Source organism: Marmota flaviventris, chromosome 4, assembly GCF_047511675.1.
Source record: "Marmota flaviventris isolate mMarFla1 chromosome 4, mMarFla1.hap1, whole genome shotgun sequence".
NCBI classification, from domain to species: Eukaryota; Metazoa; Chordata; class Mammalia; order Rodentia; family Sciuridae; genus Marmota; species Marmota flaviventris.
This window is the reverse complement of record NC_092501.1, coordinates 79,179,353-79,202,477: the sequence shown is the minus strand read 5'-3', so window position 1 is coordinate 79,202,477 and position 23,125 is coordinate 79,179,353. Positions and strand designations below refer to the sequence as shown.

The 23,125-nt window shown below is 34.8% G+C and overlaps 1 protein-coding gene across 3 annotated transcripts; it reads left to right on the top strand.

The window, feature by feature from the left end:
- The first annotated feature begins 911 nt into the window (after positions 1-911).
- On the top strand, positions 912-22,633 carry Znf25 (zinc finger protein 25). 3 transcript variants are annotated; one of them, XM_071611304.1, is made up of 6 exons: positions 912-1,045; positions 2,948-3,064; positions 14,310-14,436; positions 15,535-15,630; positions 18,638-18,695; positions 19,293-22,633. In XM_071611304.1, the coding sequence occupies exons 2-6, from the start codon at positions 3,050-3,052 to the stop codon at positions 20,359-20,361; spliced, it is 1,365 nt and encodes a 454-aa protein (XP_071467405.1). In that variant the 5' UTR covers positions 912-1,045; positions 2,948-3,049; the 3' UTR covers positions 20,362-22,633. The 3 variants fall into 3 exon arrangements, with proteins under 3 accessions (XP_071467405.1, XP_071467403.1, XP_071467404.1); XM_071611302.1 differs by lacking the exon at positions 2,948-3,064 and adding an exon at positions 2,735-2,840; XM_071611303.1 differs by lacking the exon at positions 912-1,045 and adding an exon at positions 2,739-2,840.
- The last annotated feature ends 492 nt before the right edge of the window (positions 22,634-23,125 follow it).

Below are 23,125 nucleotides of genomic sequence, written 5' to 3'. Positions count from 1 at the left end.
GACCCCAGCACCCTCATTAACATACAATTGAATTGCAGAGGAAGCTCCCCCTCCTCCAATATTATAGTCTCAAAGACAGAGAGATGACCAACTAGGGCCAAAAACTCCTGCAATCTATGTGAAGAGGGAGTAAACATCTGATTAGTGCAGACCACAGAAGGTAGAGCACAAGGTTAACATAAGGCAGCAATAAATTTGGAAGCAGCACTGTTTCCTTTGCCCTTCTCTGCCCACAGGCGAACCTCTCTAGAAAGCATTCTTTGCTTGAAACTTTTTTTATAACTAAATTCTCTTGACTTTTTGTGTCTGACTTTAGCTTTTATTAAGTTGGGATATAAGAACTGAAGTTTGGAGCTTCAGCTCTCCACTCTCCTGTGTCAGCTTAATGAGCTCAATTATTTTGAGACTCTTCAGAATTTCAGGTTGTCGTATCTAGTCAATAGCACTTGGCAATTTCTCTAGGCTTCAGTCTGAAAATACATATTTTGTTAACTAAAGAAATATAAAGGCATTAATTATCTGGACTAAGATTTATTGGACTTTTACGAACTCAGGCCTGAAGAAATGAAAGTGTGGGTGTTCATGGAGTTTTTAGATTTAAAGCTACAATCCCTTTTCTTTCCCATATGCTTCCTTTATACCTGTCCTTATTTCTTCTGTCGTACATCACTACGGTACTGAGTCCCAACCACGTTACCTAAGTTGTCCATCAATATCACTTCGGGTGGTTTTCTGCCTTTAAGCCAATTTTAACCACTCAACTCCATGAATAACTAAAGGCTCAAGTCTCCAGAAAAGCCCAGCAGGAATCATCAGATCACTAGAGGGCGCCAAATCGCTTAACTTCATCCAAATTAGAGTCAAAGCGGAGGCTTCCCGCAGGGTGCGCTCTGCGCATGTGCAATGCCCTTTCCTTTCTGTCTTGGCGGCTTTGTCTTTACACCGCAGGGGGTTGAGGACTCCGGTGCTTCAAGGTCCCCGCAGCGCAGCTGAGGGCGGGGCCTGGGCTCAGAGTGGCCTTGGCTCGGAGACAGATCCCTTGCAGGTGTGTCGAAGGCCTCTGTGGGCGGGTCGGGAGCGGGAAAGCTGGACTTTGCGACAGCCGGGTCAAAATCTGGAGGCCGCGGCCTGCGCCGAGAGCCTAGAGGGCCTGCGGGAGGGACTTGGCAGGGAAGCCCGCCTTTTGCACAGCCGACCTTCTTCAGAAGTTGTTGTCGCGACCTGAGGGGCAACCCAGGAGGGCCCACTCTGCGGGGAAAGCAGGCCGGGCCGCCCAGAGGAAGCGGTTCTGTGTGACGTGGAGCTTGACCCGCTGCGTCCAAGTGCGTCTTCGACGCTGGCTGTAGCCAGTCTTGGCGCAGATCCAGTGTGTGCGGCTGGATGGGCGAGCTGATCTCAGGGTGATTCAATCATCTGTAAAATGATGATGAAAGCACCCTTGAGGGTCGTTTGCTGTCCTGAATAAGGCAGTAGATGTAAATAATAAGGAATTAATAAAGGTGAGCTGCTTTTATTACAAGGCATGCTGTTGTTTTCATTATTGGCTCCTTTAATCATTGGCAGTAACCACCTCCGTTTTAATAAATTATAGTATTACAGGTTCAGAGATATAAATTGGTTTACTCGGAATTAGGTAGGATTTAAACTCTCACTGTTTTTATTCTGTAGTTAATGCTCTTTCCTACATTAAAATCCAGTCTTAGTTTGTATTTAAGCAAGCAGTTGTACTTAAGCACCACCAGAGTATAGTTGTGAAGTGTATTGAACATCATCTCTCCATGTAGTGTTCTATTTCCAAAAATTCTTGGGATTCCTTTAGAACCCTTGGCTCAAAAAGTCAATTAAGACCCTTCCTACATCCTCCAACCTGATTGTTCTCAGCAAGCACATAAATTGAAACCAGAGTTTGAAAAATTTTAAATTTCTCTAAAAAGTTGGAAATTCTATCAAGGCTAAAGGCTAGTTTCTAGAGGGGAAATGGTAGAGACAGACTTTAAAAAAAAAAAAAAAAAAACAACTGTGATTCTTCCATGCTTTTTATTATGTAGGTGATGTGATAATGCTTCTGATGGCTGGTGGTATCTGGGCTTATAATTATCATCTTGTAAGCGCGGGGTGGCTGGAAGTTGTTTCGGCTGCTTATGAAAAGGACCACAGGATTGTGGCATCTGTTGTCTTTGCTACATCTATGAAGTGTCTGGGAATTTTGGAGCCAAAGTGCTATTTTAGAAGCTAGATTTATGTGTCAGCAGATTAGGGGCCATGTCAGTTTATCAAGGCTGAACTAAATTTTAACCCTAGACCCAGCCTAAATTTGAGAGGTCAGTGAAATCCAGGGCACTATCTAGATTTGTGGTCCTGGGTAAAGACTTTAAAAATCACATGAGAGGTTGTTCAAGATTACCTGATTTTTCCTTATATTAAAGATAGCAGCATTGAAACTAAGCCTAAGGTAGAACTGAAGTCTCCAGATTCACTATATCAAAAGAAACTAATTTAAGGAGAAGAACTATCTCATTTTTGAAAACTCTGAAATAACTTTATAACTGTGGGATTTATAATATTAACAGGAAAAATTGTTATGACATGTAACCTAAACACCTTTTATATATCAATAAATATATCAATTCATCATCTGTAATGCTAGACATAAGGATCCATATTTGGATATATTATACATCTTATTTAATCTGTTATTTATTATTTATGTTTTCAATTCTTTTGTGTTATTCAGTGAACATACACATAATTTTCAAAGCAACCAATAAGAAAGAAATGTTTAGATTCACTCAAAAATGTCCCAGGTTCATCAAGATTATGTCAGAGTCATCAATGGACAGGTGGGTACTACTTCATCATGGTCCTTCCTGTTCCTTCTCATGGGTCAAAGGGACATTTTTCCAGGGGTTTATATTTTACTAAAATATTGTATGGAAATTTCCCACAGGAGATTCCTGGAGCTGTAACATATGGTCTCTTATGACTTTTCTCTTACAACTTTCCCTGCTTGGGCTTTATAGTTTCTACCCTTTCCCAAGAGCAGCAGAAAATGAACAAGTTCAAGGTGAGTCATTTATTTAGCCTTTGTTTCACTTTGTGTATGTGTGTTTAATGTGTATATGTGTTTTTAAGAGAGCTCAGGTATTTAACTAGAAAAGGAGCTATGTTACAGATCATCTTCAAGGGAAACACTGCTCTCAAAGTATGGTCTTAAGACCCCTGGGAACCCTAAGACCCTCTCAAGAGGTCTTTAAATTCAAAACTCTAGTGCTAAGATGCTAATTGCACTGCTGGTATGAAAGCAATGGTGATAGGTTCCTGCCTATCTACTATTGGCATTAATTAAGATAAGGACACCTAATTTATAATCATTGTATTTCTCCAAGTAAAAACCTGCCATTTACTTAAGGATAACCTTAATAAAATAGTAAAAATTATTAATTTTATTAAATATTGACCCTCAAGTGCATATATTTTTAATATTCCATGTGATGAAATGGAAAGTTAAAATAATGCGCTTCTGCATCCTGAACAGTTAGTTGTCTGGTCTGGATAACAAGCCCTTGTGCAATTATTTGATTTGTGCACATGCTTTTCATGGAAGACCTTTTTTTACATGAAAGAACAAATGGCAAAAAAGCTATAGTTATTTACACCTGGGTATTTAACAAACATATTCTCAAAAGTGAATGAAGTTGGGCTGGGGTCGTAGCTCAGTGGTAGCATTTACCTAGCATGTGTGAGGCACTGGGTTCGATCCTCAGCACCACATAAAAAAATAAATAAATAAAATAAAGGCATCATTTCCAACTACAACTAAAATAAATAAATAGGGCGGGGGATGTGGCTCAAGTGGTAGCACGCTTGCCTGGCATGCGTGCGGCCCAGGTTCGATCCTCAGCACCACATACAAACAAAGATGTTGTGTCCGCTGAAAACTAAAAAATAAATATTGAACATTCTCTCTCTCTCTCTCTAGACTCTCTCTCTTTAAAAAAAAATAAATAAAATAAATAAATAAATAGATGAAGTTAGCCTGTCACTTCAAGGTATCTTTTTGCCAATATTAAAATTTGAGCTTTAAGGTAAAAATTAGATTTTTGTAGAACTTGTATCTTTATCATGAATTGGACAACTTTCTAATATATAAGACTTCTGATAATATTGGTGCTGATACTAACATAAATTTTCAAATGTATAATAAAAATTTTCAAAAGTAGAATACGTATATAAGTATGTATGTGTGTGTATATATATATGTGGTGGGTGTTATTAGGGTGCTCTACCCCTGAGCTACATCTCCAGCTCACTAAGTTGCCCAGGCTGGTCTCTGGCCTCGAAATTGCAATCCTCTTACCTCAGCTGCCCAAGTAGCTGAGTTGCAGGCTTGTGCCACAGTACCTAGAAACAATTGAGTAATATTTATGAAGCATATGCTCAGAGATAGAGTCAAGTAATTTGAGAGGACAGAGCAATACAAAGAAATAAAGGACACATAGTTTTTTAGATTTAAAGTTAATTAGACCATTCTAAAAAGTGGTATTTGTGGTAAATCCTCAATTAAATGAGATAGGGAACTATGTAGAAATCTAGTGGCAAAACGTTAAATAGAGGAACAGCAAATACAGTCACTCTGAGGCATGTTCTAGAAACCATATCAGGATATTATAGCTAGAGAGAAGTGACTTTGGAAGAGAATGGCAAGAAGTAACATCAAAGAAGTAGAAGAAGCTAGAAGATGTAGGACCTTGCGGACTGTAGAACTTTGAATGTTGTTTTTATTTGTTCATTTAAAATGTACAATATATATGTACAACTTAAGGAATATTAATATCAGCCCTGTTGGGCTTAAGAAATGAATATTACTGGTTACAACTGATGGTCTTGATCTCACCATTACCAGGAAAAACGAATACTGAATTCTGTTATCAGTTCATTGGTTTTAAAAATTTACTTTAAATAAAACAACATAATTGTCAATTAAACATCCAGCCCTCTGCTAAGCATTAGTATATTCTTCTCACATAATCCTCAAGTCACTTTTTGAAATGTTAATACTACCGTATTACAAACTTTTGGTATGGACTTTACCTGTTACCAATTGAAAATCACAATCTTTGGGCATCTTGCTAGAAACAAAGGAGAAAGTAAGTAGAAGGAACCTAAGATTCAACCTATTCAACAGAACCAACTAAAAACTAGAGTAGGACCTACAGTTCTGCTACAGCAAATCCTGAATATATTTTTATATTTTATTTGAAATCCTCCTTATCCAAAATTCATTGGGGAGTACATGTGTTTTCAATTAATTGCTCAGTGGTCAGTCTGGGACAATAAAAACAGTTAATGAGCCTGTTTCCTGTGGGGGTTTTTCATTTGTTTGAGATAGGCTCTCACTATGTTGCCCAACCTTGTCTCAAATTTCTGAGCTCAGGTGATTCTCCTGCTTCAGCCTCCTTAAGTAGATGGAACTATAGATCAGGGGTACCATGCCCAGCTCTGCTTTTTTTTTTTTTTTTTTTTTTTTTAAGTGCAGTTGTCATTACCAACTCCTTGAAAATTTTATTTGTTGCAGGTTCTGGAACTGTTTGTCTATAGCCATTTTGGCCAGAGTAGATTTCTCTTTTTTTGTATTCCTTCTTGCATCTCTCAACTTTTATTGGTGCAACTCTCTGCTTTTGAAAAATCCTTTATATTTACTATTTTTACTTTGGAGGAGGGTTTGCTAGTGGAAAGTTCTGTTTTGTTTATTTGCACTGTGTATAGAATTCTTCGTTGGTAGTTCTTATCTTTGAAAACACTGAAAAGCATAAACAGTCTTGTGCTACTGATGCTGTTAAAAATATACCTGTCCCTTTGTCAGATCTTTAAAGCAAATTTGTCTGTTTTGGGCTAACTGCTTTCGAGATGTATTTTACCATTGTGTGTTTATGTGTGGATTTTTCTTTATCCTAATGAAATTTATTTGTACTTCTTTGGGTTTGAGTATTATACTTATTGACTTTAAGCTCTACTTTTTGTGTTATTGTATTTTTTGATTAATCTGGAAATTATACTATGCCTGATTAACCTATGTAATATCTTCAAATAACATACTGTTTATTCATAAACAGTGAAGTAAACTTTCAGTAGTATAATTCTGTTCCTATTCTTCCCATTCTTTGTGGCCTTTTTCTTTAGTTCATTTGTAATATATTTTTAACAAGTATTTACTTGTTATTTTTGCTTGAAACATTTACTAATATTTTAAAGAAATCCCCCAGAAATGTAAGTAGTTGTTTTCTGAAATATTCTAATCTTCTGAATTTTTGCCTTTGTTCATCTTTGGATTCTCAGTTTTCTGATTAATTTTGGAAACCTTGATTTCCTAGGTAAAGGGCTTGTTCTAATTGTTAGGGTGAGATCAGTCTATCTTTTGATATTCTACATTGTACTCAGAACCAATGTTTTAAATCCTTAGTATAAAGATACTAGCTCTAATCTGCTTTTCTGCTGTCTTTTCCGTGGCTTTGAACTTTACAAATGTCTTGAAATTTCTAAGCAGAGGAATAGTGCTCATCTCAGTGGATTTTCCATTTTTCCAAGATCCTGATCCCTCAAATCCTGGTGACTATTATCCTTTCATGCTTTTATACAGCTATTTAGTATGTTTTGTCTTTATTTTTAGTTGTGGTTAAAGACACATAAAATTTACCATTTAACTTTTTCAAGTGTTTAGTTCAGTGGCATTACATACCTTCACATTGTTACTTAACAGTTACCAGTTACCACCATTTATCTCCATAACTCTTTTCATCTCACAACCCATTACATAACAATTCTGTTCCCTCTTCTCCCAATCCCTGGCAACTAACTACTAATGTTATTTTCTGTCTGTATGAATTTGACTACTGTAGGTATCTTGTATAAGTAAATCATACAATATTTGTCTTTCTCTGGCTGATTAATTTCACTTAGTGTAATGTCTTCAAGTTTCATCCATGTTGTAGCCTGTGTCAAAATTTCCTTATTTTTAAAAGTGGAATAGTAGGCCTGGGGATGTGGCTCAAGCGGTAGCGCGCTCGCCTGGCATGCGTGCGGCCCGGGTTCGATCCTCAGCACCACATACAAAGATGTTGTGCCCGCCGAAAACTAAAAAATAAATATCAAAAAATTAAAAAAAAAAAGTGGAATAGTATTAGATTGGTTATATAAACTACATTATGTTTATCCATTCATACATTCATGGGCACTTGGTTTACTTTTTCCTCTTGGTTATTATAAATAATGCTGATTTGAACATAGATGAACAAATACTATTTGAGTCCCTGCTTTTATTTCTATAAGATATATACCCAGAAAAGGAATTTCTGGATCATTTTGTAGTTTTTTGAGGAGCTGTCATACTGTTTTCCATAGTGGCTACATCATTTTACATTCTAACCAAAAACACACAGGGTTCCAGTTTCTCTAGTCTTTACCAACATTGTTATTTTGTTGTTTTTAAAGAATAGCTATCCTAGTGGGTATAAAATGATTTATACTTTTTGTTATGTTGTTATTTTTTTAACTCACAGCAAAATATATTCTTTGGGGTTGTACATTTTATTGACTTTTGACACATTCATAAAAGCATGTAATCATCACCACACTCAAGCTACTGACAGTTCCACAACCTCAAAATTCCCTTATTCCCTCTTTGTAGCCTTTTTATCCAAATTCCTAGCAAACACTGATCTATTCTGCATTCTTATAATTTTGCCATTCCCTGACTATCACATAAATTCAATTTATATTGAATTGATTTTTTTAAAGACTGACTTCTTTCATTCAGCATAATGCATTTGAGATTTGATCATATTGTAATATATCGATAGTTTGTTCTTTTTTGTTATTAAATGGGATTAAATTGTATGGATATACATCATTTATACATTTACTAGTTGAAAACTTGTTTCCATCTTTTTGGGGGGGCAATTGTGAACAGAGCTTTTTCAGATATTTGTGTGGTGAATTTTGTGTGAACATAGATTTTATTTTTCTTGGGTAAATACTAGGAGTGGGCTTTCTAGGTTATAGGTATTATCTTTAACTTTTTAAAAAATAATTATTTTCTAGTTTTAGGTGGACACAATATCTTTATTTTTTATTTTTATGTGGTGTTGAAGATCGAACCCAGCACCCCGTGCATGCCAGGCGAACACGCTACCACTTGAGCCACATCCCCAGCCCAATTTAACTTTATAAGAATTCCGTTTCCCAGAATAGATATACTATTTTGTATTCCTGCTGCAATGTATTAGAGATCCATTTGCTTCACATTGCTTGTTAGCACTTATATTGTCAGTTTTTTTAAGTCATGCTGATGGTTGAGTAGTAGTATCCCATTATGATTTTAATTTTCATTTCCCTAATGTTTAATGATATTGAATATATTTTGGTGGGTTTACATGTTGTTTCTATACCTTATTTTTATGAAGTATCTATTCAAATCTTTAGTTCATTTTTAAATTGGGTTTTTTCTTGTTGAGTTTTGAGAGCTTTTTATATGTTCTGGACATAAGTGACTTGTAAATTTTCAAACATTTTATCATTATCTATGGGTTTTCTCTTCATTTATTTAACAGTGTCATTGAAGAGCTAATTTTGATAAGCTCCATATTTTTTCTTTTTTTAGTTTCTTTTGGTATCATGTCTAAAATATCTGCTTTAACCAAAAGTCACAAAGCCTTTTTCTTTCTAAAAATTTTATAGTTTTACATGATTTTTAGGTGATATTTATATAAATTATTGGCTTGGTTTCATTTTTAGATACTTTCCTTTATACATGTATTTCTGTATGTTCCAGTACCATTTATTGAAAAGTAATATGTATGTATCTATGTGTGTTTGTAATCTATGCATAATCTTAATATTATTGGCTCATATATATAGATAGCTCTGAAAATATTATAGATACATGCATATAAGTGTGTCAGTATACATACACATATTTCCTAACTGTGCTAAGAAGACCTAGGAGCAATGACACCCAGTTGCAATGAGCATTCCTAGTGCCCACATCCATATTTTTATACCATTTTGCAATAAAAGAACTAGAACTTCTTGGATAATTGGTTGATTCTAGGACTGAAGCAAAGGAAATACAAAATAAGCCAAGGGAATTTTGTGCCATCAGAAAGTAAGGAAATGCTGTAACATAAAAGTAAACAAATGATTGGGGCATGTCAAATAGACACAAGAACCAATCTGTAAGAGCTCCTCATTGGCAAAGCTGAAGCAATTTGAGCAACAAAACAAGTATGCCGTATTATATTCTAACTAAAAACATTTTTAAAAACCAGGTCATGTTGATATAAGTAAATGAATAAATAGGTAAATAATGAGAAGAGACAAATCTTTATGAAGAATCCCAAGTGATATGTATAGATACTGTCCCTCCAGGAAGTGGAGTTTATTACCACATTCTCTTCTTGCATATGGGCTGGACTTTGATTTGCTTTCAAAAAATAGAATGTGAAAAATAAAAGTAGCTACTTTACAATGGAGAAAAATGGTAAACACTACCCTAACAAAGTAAGCCAAGTTAATTTCACTAGTAATATTATGAACCCCTTGTTATATTTTGATAAGGGCTCTCTATTAATCTTCCCCTAAACCTAAAATCTTAGTCTAATCATGAGACAACCTTTAGGCAAATCCAACTTGAGGGGCGTTCCATAAAACATTTGAGTAGTATTCTTCAAAACTGTCAAGGTCATAAAAATTAAGGAAAGGTCTAGGGACATAGCTCACCATGTGCAAGGCTGTGGGTTCAATTCCCAGAACTTCAAAAATAAATAATAATGTTTTTAAAAAATCAAGGAAGACTCATAAACCAAGAGACTAAGGAGACTTTTAAAACATCAAAATACTCTTTTATTGCATTGATCTTTGTGTTTATCCTTTTTTATTAGCGCAATATCTTCCTTAATATAGCAGTGAGTCTTAAAATCAGATAGTGTGAATCCGCATAATTTGTTCTTTTGCAAAAGCTATTTTAATTCCATTACTTTTCCTTATATATTTTAGAATCAGCTATTGACATCTACCAAAAAAAAAGCCTTCTCAGGTTTTGATTGGAATTACATTAAATATACAGATTATATTAAGAAGAGTTGGCATGGTTCAGAGTAAATTTATCACCCCATTTATTTAGGTCTTTGACCTCTTTCTTTGTTGTTTTGTAGTTTTTGGATATATACCATGCTAAAAATTTAGATTAACACTCAAGTATTGCATTTTTGTTGCTATTGTAAATTGCCGCAGGCCTGCTGGCTGGGCAAAATAGCTGGGGGGTGACGAATAACTTGTATACGTTGATACAGCAGGAGTAGGAACGTTTATTGCAGGACAGGAGCAGTATTTATACATTCCACACAGCTTATCTAATTAGCATAAACTAGATACAGCAGTCAACCAATCAGGAATCTCCACACTTAATGGCTTGCTTTTGTTACTTCTCAAACCACTCCCTCTGGCATTTTGCCAGGCACCATCCAGACTTGTTTACGAACTCTAACATTCCCCTGGCAAAATGCCAGGTGTTATTTTGACTTGTTTATAGACTCTAACAGTAAATAATATTGATTTCGCTTTTTTATTTCTACTTGGTTTTTATTAGCATATAGAAATATAGATTTTTAAAAACAAATTTGGTCTGTGACCTTAATAAGCTTAATGATTAGTTCCAGAATTTGTTTTAAAGATTCTTGGAGACTGTCCACATAAGTAAATGTCATCTGAAAACAGAAACAGTTTTATTTTTCCTCTTTGTAATCTGTATGCTTTTCTTTAGCCAGTGCTATTATTTCTAATATGATATTAAGTAAGAGTACTGAAATTAAACGTTTTTTTCCTGTCATTAGGGGTAAAGAATTTAGTCATTCAGTAAGTGTTGTGCTAGCTACAAATTTTATATAAATGTCTTTTTTAGATTAAGGAAGTTCCCTTCTGCATTAGTTGGCTTCTGTCACTATAATAAATACCTTATAAAGAGAAAAGGGTTATTTGGGATCACACTTTTAGAGATTTCAGTCCATGATCAGTTGAACCTGTTGCATTTATACCTATGTTGAAGCAGCACATCATGCCATGAGCACATGATTGAGCAAAACTGCTCTCATGGCCAGAAAGCAAAAGAAAGAGAAAGGGACCAGGGTCCCACAGTCACCTTCAAAGGGATAGTCCCAGTGACCCCAAAGACCTCCTACTAGACCCTGCTTCCTTAGGGTTCTACCCAATAGTAAGGCTCTGTTTCCAATGGAGTTACCCTAGGGAGCAAGCCTTTACTACATGTTCTTTGGAGGAAACTGAAAAGCAAATTATAATATCTTTTTCACCTAATTTGTTCAGAGGTTTAATCATGAATGATAATTATTTAAAAAATTTGTGAAAAGCTTTTTCTGTATCTGTTGAGATGATGATGATGATATTTTTCTTTTTTAATTTTTTCATATTTAAGACTTCCATTGATATTTTTATTTTGAGCCAGAATTGCAGCAACAGGATAAATCATCTAATCTTCAGTTTTGTAGATCTCTTTCTTTTGCCTGCTCAAATCTGATGTTGATCCTCTCAAGTGAATTTTTAATTTCAGTTATTTTACCTTTGAACTCTGTAACTTCTTTCCCTTTTTAAACATTTTTTATTGATATTCTTTACTTGTTTATACGTAGTCTTGGTTTCCTTTAGTTCTTTGTCCACAATTTCCTATACTTCCTTGAGCATGCTTCAAAGAGTTGATTTAAAGTGTCTATGTAGGCCAGGCGCAGTGTTGCACACCTGTAATCCCGGTGGCTTGAGAGGAGGCTGAGGCAGGAAGATTGCAAGTTCAAAGCCAGCTTCAGCAAAAGCGAGGTGCTAAGCAACTCAGTGAGACCCTTTCTCTAAATAAAGTACAAAATAGGGCTTGGGATGTGGCTCAGTAGTCGAGTGCCCCTGAGTTCAATCCCCAGTCATCCCCCGCAAAACAAAAAACCCAACAACTTTGAGTTTATTTTCGAATAACAGTAAACAAAATACTCACTTATTATTTTCAAATAGTTGCTGATATTTTAACCAAGAGTAGAGAACAATTTCTTCTTTCCTATCCACCATAAAATTAACTTTTATTGTCACTTATCATGAAAAAGGAAGTTACTCAACAATCATGCATTAATAATATAAGAAGAAAGCAGAAAGTGTGAATTAACTTTTTCAATTGTTGTGAATTTCCCAAAACAAAAGCAAAATAGAAGAAAACTGTTAATACAAATCTTCAGTATTAAGTAATTTGGGACAGTAAAGAAACTTACAAACCAGAAATTAAAAACTCATGATAGAAATGGAAAAGCAAGTAAATACAAAATGTAGGTTCATTAACTTAGGAAAAATATAGCAGAACAGAAACTCAAGGTTTCTGTTAAGTTACAACATGCTCAAGGAAGAAGAAGTGAATGAAGGTACAATAAATGACATGAAATAAATGAATGGACAAGAGATCAAAGTTAGGGCAGAAACAAAATGAATGAGGATCAGGAAGATTTGAGTAATAAAAGTAAAAGAAAGACAAAGTAGAGTCCCTAAGGTACAAAAACCAAATAACGAAAGAGAATAAAATTTTAAACTATAATTCAAGGAGGTTATGGCTCAGCAGTAGAACGTTTGCCTAGCATGTGCGAGGCCCTGGGTTCGATCCTCAGCACCACATTTTTAAAAAATAAATAAGTAAACAAAATAAAGATATTGTGTCCAACTACAACTAAAAAATAAATAGTAAAAAAAACTATAATTCAAGGAACTTTCCAGAAAGAGAAGAACTGAATCTACTTATTGAAAAGACCCTCTGTATGCCACAAAGCATTGATTCAGAATGGTAACCCCCATACTTATTTAAAAGTAATTAAAAAGTTCTCTGGTCTCAAGGGGGAAAAGTACAAATCACTTGCCAAGGAAGGAAAATAAAATTGACATAATTCTTAGTACCAACTTATATAAACATAAAATAATAGAAAGCGTTTTCAAGAAATTAAGAAAAAAGTATGAATCAGGAATTTATGCCCAACCAAGTTATTGTTCAAGTGAAAATACATTTCAGATCCTATGGAATATAAATAAAGCATTTATCAGAAGAAATTTTATAGCCTTAAATTGTTTATTTTAATACAAATGAAAGAAATTAGCATCCTAACTCTGGCCACCAAATCATAATAATCTGGGAGCTATCCTCTGTCTTCTTCCCAGTAGCTATTAATTACCAGCTAATTACAGTTACATTATACTATTTTGCCATACTACTGCTACTGCTGCTGCTACTTTATATAAATGCCTATTGCTTATATCTGTCTCTTTGTGATGTGCCATTTGCTACTTCTGCTTTATAGTTTTCTTCTAAACTACTTATCTGCTATAACTCCAGCACTCACATCTGTATCTTCAGTGGCTCCTATTGTCTGTATTTACATCTACAAAGTGAAGGAGTGAACATCCCTAAGATGTATAAGATAGTCTACATACTGTGATATAGATATTGTTCTCTTATATAAATTTTATTCCTTAAATTTAAGAGTTGTTAACCTATTTTAATAGGTGTAATATATTAATAAGCAATCTATTAAATATATGAAAAATATATTCTATGGGTCAAAAGACATAATTTCTTTATGTTCTGTCACTTGAATTTATAATATAATTAATCTTCATCCTATAACCTATTCTCCTATTATACTGTGTTTTTTGTAGTTTAACTTTCATCATTTCTCATGCCCCATGCTTTTTCCAATCATGTATTGTTTATTCTTAAAATGTACATAAATCAGGTTGACCATCTAAAAAAATCTAACATGACAATACAAAATGCAAATAACTTTCCCCATTTGTAACCATCTTGTATCTTGTATCATATTTGACAATGCACCCACTATACATATTGCCTTTAAGCATTTACATCTTTGCCTCATGTCAAAATATCAGTTCTTTGATAACAGAAAGAATTATTTTTATTCATCTTTGGTACCTCCAGGAGAGTTGCAGGCAGAGTAGGAGTTCAGTAAATGTGAATTGAACATATATCTGTGTATAAAATACTGTATATAGTTAGCAGTTTAACTATCCAGAGTAAATTCTACAGTCAACACAAAGCTAGTTTAATATGTTTTTTTTTTGTCCTCCTCAATGCTAGGGATTAAACCTAGAGTTTCATGCAAGGAAAGCAAATGCTTTACCACTGAGTCATGTCCCCAGCCCTTACTGTATCTTTTCGATGGTACTCTTTTCTGGTCACTTCAGATTTAATTGAAATATTGTTCCAGGGACCAGTGACATTTAAGGATGTTACTGTGGAATTCACCAAGGAGGAGTGGAAATTACTGACTCCTGCTCAGAGGACCCTGTACAAGGATGTCATGCTGGAGAACTACAATCACCTGGTCTCAGTGGGTGAGAAAAACTTCCCCATATATGTTTTATTCAGCTTTTTCACTGCTGTGACTAAAAGGACCTAACCAGAACAACTGTAAAGGAGAAAAGGTTTATTTAGGGCTCATGGTTTCAGAGGTCTTAGTCCATAGAAGCTGGCTGCATTCCTTGGGGCTCTAGGTGAGGCTGAATATCATGGTGGAAGAGTGTGGCAGAAGGAATAGTGTGGTGATCAGAAAGCAGAGAGAGAGAGGCCTCCACTTTCTATATACAAACATATACTTCATAGCCATGCCCTCAATAAACCACTTCCTGCCGCAGTCTGGCTGGGCACAAAATCACGAGCCACTCAAACAGGAACAAACTTTATTTTTGAAACTCCCGCCAATGCCCTGTATGCTCCCGGGAAATATGCCAACCCACACACGTGGCGTTCTCCGGGCCACACTACCCCAACAGGAAATCCCTCCTCTGGAATTCCCTCCTACCGCACTTCCCTGACCAATGGGAACTCTTTGGGAGTCCCGCTAGAGCTCCAAAGTAGCAGGCCCAGGTGGACAGCAGGGGTCTAATATCCATTTGAATGCAGATCTTAACATAATCATATCATCTCAATGGCTTGCTGGAGTCACCTTTCAACCAAAAATGCCATGCATCATTACTACTTGGCTATGGCTCTTAGCAACTTCCTCCAGCCACATTCTATCTGCCTCCAGTTACCACTCAGTAAATCACATCAGGGATTAATTCACTGATTAGATAAAGGCTATAACCCAATAATTTCTTCTCCAGATCTTCTTGTATAGTCTCATATGTGAACTTTTGGGGGAGACTTCACATCCAAACTATAACAATGTATAAATCCCAGTCCTTTATATTTCTTCTCTCAGTTTCTGGAACATATAAGATCCTTGTGGGGTTGAATGATATTAGCTTTGTTTCAGAGGTCAAACTTAATCCATTTTGGGTACCAGAATAAGTGTTCCTACATCTCCAGTGAAAGAATCTAAAATTTGACAAGCCTAAGTGGAACTTCATTGTTTTCCTGAAATTGTATTTTTCTTATCCATACAAACTTCAAGCAATTTGTATCATTTTCTTTATTTTTTTCATTAATAGGTTATCGTGTGAGTAAGCCAAATCTGGTCTTCAAATTGAAGCAAGGAAAAGAGCCATGGGTATTGGAAGTAGAATTTCCACGTCGGCGTTGTCCTGGTAACTTAGAAATTATATTCCATTATTAGTCAGGTGGTTGATGCTTCTTGATTTTTGAAATACTTTTCAGGAATTTCTCTAAATTCCGTAGACTTCTGGAAATGATTGAGAACACTTTATCTGTACATGTAATAAACCTAAATCATACCTCAAATTTCTGTTCTCGCCACTTAAATTCCTCATTTGCTAAATATTTTAAAATAGATTTACTTCTATTTTTCTATATTTTCAGAATTGCAACCATATCTAACCTTAACTGAGATTTTTGTCTTTTCTCTAGAATACAGTAACTTCCTCCCTGCACATTATAATATGATTATAATCTTAGAAAGTGTTCACAAATATGAGCTATATTTTTTCAAAGAAAACAAAAAAACTGAAAAATGTATTTTTAGCACCAGTTGCAACAGTTTTAACTTCCTCATCTCTCTTTAAACTCTGAACTCAAATTATAAACCATTATGTTGTTCATCATTTTCTTTCATGTGGGGTTGCCCTTCACACAAAGTGTTGATTATTCCTAAAATCTTCAGTACCTTATTTGGGGTATTATAACACCAAGAGAATCCCATCCTGCTTCTTAAATCTTTTTCATTATCTTCTGACTGATGTATTGCTTGGTACATATTAGTTGCTCACAAGGTATTTGTTGAAAGAATGAAATATGATTTATAAGGAAACCGACAATCTCTATTCTCTGCTGTATGCTCTTTTCACTAACTACTGCGAGGACTTATCCACTCTTAAGAATAAATCATGAATTTTTGTGCTGAGAACTCCTAAAGCTGACAGAATCTCTGTTCTATTTTTATTCTGGTTTCATATTTTACCTTCTTATAAGATAGTTCCACTGACTCTACTCCTTAAGGTCAAAATCAAATTATTAATTTAGATTCTCAAGGCCATTGTATAATGCAGCAGACTTCTATTGCCACTAGCTTGTCATGGTAAACTAATACTGACTCACTGTTAGAGCATACATTTATGTTAATTTTCTGTCAAGAACAAGTCTGGCCCTCTCTTGCCTACTGCGACTTATTTCTCCTTGTAGCCCCCAATCACATGTTAATTTCCACTTTACCATTCTCTTACATGTTTTATATACATAGGCTCTTATTTCATACATATTCAAGTTAACTTTGCACAACTCAGTATCAAATAACTTTTCCCACAAGTGCCATGAAATTACAACCCCAAGCCTCTGCTCATAATCTTTTATTTTTTAAATATGAATAAATATGAAGAATGGTTCTAGGATGATGTTGAGTAACCTAATATTTAGGGAACATGTAGCAACTTAGAAGCAGAAATGAAGGAGCCAAGATTATGAAAGCAGAATTCAAAACTCAAGTTGAATCTTATCTTTGGAAATGCAGGATTTTGATGGCTAGGATAAGTTCAGAACTGAAAATCCATGATGCTACAAGGAAATTCATCCTGTTGCAGGATGGCATGCCTCTGCTTTTAAAAAAGTCCTTCTTTTTGGATGTCTATGTTCCTGGATCTTCCTGTCCTAGTGAAAATTAAGCTAATTTTATTGCTAATGAAAGCTTAAGCTTCTAACCATGAGAACATTGATGATCTGAGAAATTCACTTTAGCATTGACAGCTATATTATTATGGATAGACAAGGAAGAAATAAAGTATAAGTTTATAGTCTGTTAACTACAGTATTTCTCCTGATCTGCACTTTCACTTTCCTTTCAGTTCCCCACAGTCATCTGCAGTTTGAAAATATTAAACAGAAAATTCCAGAAATAAACAATTCATAGTTTTAAAATATATGTCATTCTGAGTACTGTGATGAAATCTAGTGTAGTTCCACTCTGTCTGGCCCAGATATGAATCAACTCTATCTAGCATATCTGTACTGTAACATGTTACCTGATTAGTCACTCAACAGCCATCTCAGTCATCAGATAGACTGTTGAGGGATCATAGCACTTATGTTAAGTAACCCTTATTTTATTTTATAATGGCCCCAAAGTTCAAGAGTAGTGATGCTGACAATGAAGATATGCCAAAATAAAGCCTTAAAGTGCTTCTTGTAAGTAGAAATGTAAAAGTTGTATCTATCATAGGTATGTATGTATGTATGTATGTATGTATAGAAAAAACTAAGTATATATATATATATATATATATATATATATATATATAGAGAGAGAGAGAGAGAGAGAGAGAGAGAGAGAGAGAGAGCGCATTCAGTACTATCTATGTTTTCAGGCATTACTGGAGTTTTGGAATATATCCCCTCCAGATAAGGAGGGACTATTGAACTAGGAATCCTAACATAGTAATATAAATTTAAATTTGAGGGGATAAAGACTTATGCTTCTGGGATTTTCTTTCTTTCTTTCTTTCTTTTTTTTGCACTGAGGATTGAGCCCAGGAGTACTTTGCCACTGAGCTACATCCCAGCCCTTTTTTATTTTGAGACAGATTGTTGCTAAGGTTCTAAGGCTGGCTAAAAACTTGTAAATCTCCTGCCTCAGCCCCCTGAGTTGCTACAATTATAAGCATGAGCTACTGCACCTGGATAGAATATGTTATGCTCCTCCATCAAATGTTAGCTCCTCCATCAAATTTTATCTTCTTTCTGATAATTCCAGTAAACACAATTATCCTCCAATTTTTCTTACCCAAATTACTATGGTGGATTGTCTTTAATGAACTCACAGCGTTCTCTGTGATTCCCACTTCTTGTTCAGGATGATTTTAAAAATCTTTTGTTCTCTGTTCCATATTCTTTGGTTTTTGTCTTAACTTTTACATCCAAGTTTTTAAGGTCATATTTGTTTTAAATGTGCCAAAGGTACTTTGGTTTGTAATCATGTTCTTCCCACTGTCTATTACTGAAGTTTTTAATGTTTGTTCTGTGTTTTTCTAAAACAAAGGAATAGAATAAATTTCTATTTGAGAGTTCTTTCATTTTGATAGATTGACCTGAAACATAGAATCAACCCTACAATCATAATAATGTATTAAAATCTCGATTCCTTTGTAGAAGAACTATGGAATGACCGTGGGGCAAAGTACCAGAAAAGTCAAGCTGGAAATTCAAGGCAAGTCAAGAGAAGTATTGTAAGAAAGTCTTGATGGGGGTACTAGAAATGAGATAGCACTAGTTAATACTAAATGTGAGGGCTGGGGATGTGGCTCAAGCGGTAGCACGCTCGCCTGGCATGCGTGCGGCCCGGGTTCGATACTCAGCACCACATACCAACAAAGATGTTGTGTCCGCCGAGAACTAAAAATAAATTAAAAAAAAAAAAATACTAAATGTGAGAAAATACTGGAGTGAATTTTAAAGAAAGTAATTCAAATGGAAATGTCCTTTTTCACAGGAGAACTTACTCAAGATCAAGTTATTCAAACTTTGAAGTCATCTTATTTGTTCTGAATTATCCAAAAATCGAGGTTTTATTACACAAAGTAGAGTGCAGTCAGTTAAGAAACCTTATGTATGTTACGCAAGTTCAGTCTATGAAATGTTAAAGCACAGTGTAGGTCAGAGAATGTTTATAGTGGAGAAACCCTATGAAGCTAAAGAATATGGGAACATCTCTAGAAGTCAGTCCTCAGAGCAACTTAGAAAATACATAGCACAAAAAAAAGCATTAAAAGTCCTATTATTAATGAATTTGGAACTTTCTATTTAGGATGGGAGAACTCACAAAACATCAGAAAACTCATAACCAGGAGGAAACTTATGAATGTAACCAATGTGGAAAATCCTTCTGCCAAAAGTCTGCCCTCATAGTGCATCGACATACACATTACAAGAACAAATCCTATGAATGTGAAAAATGTGGGAAATCTTTCTCTATAAATGAAGACCTCATAAAACATCAGAAAATTCACACCAGAGATAAAACCTATGAATGTAAAGAATGTAAGAAAATTTTCTACCACCTATCATCTCTTAGTAGACATCTGAGAACCCATGCAGGGGAGAAACCCTATGAATGTAATCAGTGTGAAAAATCTTTCTATCAGAAACCACACCTCACAGAACATCAGAAAACACACACAGGGGAGAAACCCTTTGAGTGTACTGAATGTGGGAAGTTCTTCTATGTGAAGGCATACCTCATGGTACATCAGAAAACACATACAGGGGAAAAACCTTTTGAGTGTAAGGAATGTGGGAAAAACTTTTCTCAGAAGTCACACCTCACAGTACATCAAAGAACACACACAGGGGAGAAACCATATAAATGTAAGGAATGTGGGAAATTCTTTTCTAGAAACTCACACCTCAAAACTCATCAGAGGACTCACACAGGAGAAAAACCTTATGAATGTAAGGAATGTGGTAAATGCTTCTACCAGAAGTCAGCCCTCACAGTACATCAGCGAACTCATACAGGGGAAAAACCCTTTGAATGTAATAAATGTGGTAAAAACTTTTACTATAAATCAGACCTCACTAAACATCAAAGAAAACACACAGGAGAGAAACCCTATGAATGCACAGAGTGTGGTAAATCATTCTCTGTGAATTCAGTCCTCAGATTACATCAAAGGACTCATACAGGAGAGAAACCCTATGAATGCAAGGAATGTGGGAAATCCTTTTCTCAGAAGTCACATTTTACCATACATCAGAGAAAGCACACAGGGGAGAAACCCTATGAGTGTCAGGAGTGTGGGGATACCTTTATCCAGAAGTCACAACTCAATGCACATCAGAAGACACATACACGGAAGGGAAAAGCTGACAAATAGTATGAGTTGAGAATTTCTGTCTGAATTTATCCTTCAGTATTATCAGATAATTTACACAAGAGAAACCTCATGAGTATCATCAATGAGGGGAAAATTTCAGCCACAATCTTTACTCATAGAATATCAGCAAATGCATGGAGAGAAATTCTATAAATTTATTAGGGAGAAATTTTTACCACCCAGTAGACTATTAAATATCAGACAATATAGATGGCAAAACTCTACAAACTATAAAATATGAAGAAAAATATTTCTTTCAGAAGTTGTATTTTATTTTACATCATCACACAAGAGAAATCCTATAAGTAAATAAATGTCAAGATGTTTTCTAACAGAACAGTCAGCACTTTACATCCAAAGCTAACATGTATAAGAAACTCCTATGAATATCCTGAGTATTCATAAGTCTTTTTTACACAAGTTGGACTTATTAGAGAACTCAAGGGAGATAACTGCAAAGTTTGTAACAGGTATAGAAGCCTTTATTAAAGAACGGATATTTCAATGAATGTCATGTCATTGATAATTTGAATAATATTTCTATAAATATTTGAGAGATTTTCAACAAAATTTCAAATAATTTCTACTGATGGAAGCAGGCAAAAATGAATATTCCAAGGGATTTGATTTTCTTTTTAAATAAACCTACAAATGTCCACAGATATGAAGCTTTTTAAAAAGCAAAAATATATTGAGTAATCAGACAACATCATTAAACACACATGAAGGGTCTTTTAGTATGTGGGACTTTTGTGTGCATGTGATTTTGCTACAAAACATAACTTGTAGAAGTTGGACATGCAAGTAGAACCCATCCATAATTGTACATAGAAAAACATGTAACCTTAGTTCAATAACTGTTACGTGTAGGAGGATGTGTCACATTATCTGAGCTGAGCAGTGATTCTTGTTGTTATGATATGTATTGTAGTGTAATACTCTTTATTTTTCTTAGTGCATCTTTTCCTACCATTTCCTGGCACTTGTAACAATTATATAGACATTGTTACTGAACTAACACTTTAAAATGAAGCTGAAATGTTCTTGTAAAATGTTCAGCTGTCTTATGGTCAGCCAAATTTTGGAGTAGGGGCACATTTATTTTTAGCAAAAGTCTGAGCTGCCTTTAAAGCAGCTGACAACACTAACATGTATTATACTCTACATAATAGAAATAAATAGTGCTATGTAAGAAATATAATTATCTTACTGTTGGTGTTTTAGCAGAGTGTATGTAATTATCTGTGCTTGTATTTTGTATGAGAGTCTTAAATGTTCTCCCAAACCTTTTTATCACTAGTAGAAGCAACATGGCATAACAGTTAAGAGTGAGGACTCTAGGCTACTAGCCTAGGCCTAGATTCCAGCAAAGGGGTCATGTCACTCACCTCCCTGTGCCTCAGTTTCTTTTATGTAAGAGTAGTGATAGTAACATCTTAATATTGCTTTGAGGTTGAAGTGAGTTAATATTTTAAAGCACTTAGAATAGTGTCTGAGACACAAGAACTATGTATTAGATATTATAGTAATTATAATATGTATTTCTTGAATTATCCTATATAAATAATGTTGGCAACCCAACACTCATCTCCCACCTTATTGCTTCCAGTGCCTTGGTTTGGTTTGGTTGGTTGTTTTCCCAGTGATTCTGGAAGAGATCCTGATTAGGCTAGGCCAGTGGTTGGCAAACCACAGCCCATCTGCCAGATCTGGTCTACTGCCCATTTTTGTGCAAGCTGATAAAAGTTTTTTTTATTATTATTACTAAATGGCTGAAAAAACTTACAGAATATTTTGGGACGCATGCAAATTATATGATAATTCAAATTTCAGTGTCCATAGAGCACTTTGAGAACACTAATACAAATAAAAACCCATTTCTTTATGTTTTTCCTTGCCTGTGGTTGCCTTCACCAGTAGAGTTTAGTAGTTGTGACAGACCATATGGCCCACAGATCCTAAGACATTTACTACTTGGCACTTTACAAAATAAGTTTTCTGTTATGTAGAGCTGAAAACATTGTAGCCAATGTAAATGTATACTTTTATACATGAAATGTGATTCAGAAATGATGTAAACAGCAATTTGTGGGTGGATGTTTTTGTGCAGTATATTTATTTTATGCATTATATTTATATGTTTAAAACCTAAGCTTAGAAGTATTTTTTTCAAAAAAATGTGTTTTTTACTTGCTGTATTGACATAAAATCAAAACAAATTTACTGATGGAGTGTAAGAAACATATATGAAATAAACTTTGCCTAAATTGAATTGTATTGTTAATTGATCCTTTCCTACAGTATTTCTTTATTTTCTTCCAAGTCAATGAGCAGTTTTCCCCATGTTGTTTTATAGTTTGCTCACTATCCCATCACAAGTTACCATCTCTGTGTTATATTTGACATGACCTAATGACAGAAATTTGTAATACCTAACTCCAATAGCTGTGTTATTAGTAACCTATAAAATTATTACCTATATTTCCTATATAAATGATTATTAATTTAAGGTAGTTCAGCTTAGATTTTTTTTTTACTTTATGATGGTATGAATGCAGTACACATTCAGTAGAAATCATACTTCAAGTTTTAAATTTTTATCTTCTCTCAGGCTATTAACATGAGGTATAATATTCCTTCCTATCACTAAGCAGCAGAAGCAAATCAACAGCAATCAGTCAGCCACACAGTCACAGGATAAAAAAAATGTGTTGGTAAGCTATAGTATTCAGTAGGTTAGATATTTTAAATTCATTTTTTACTT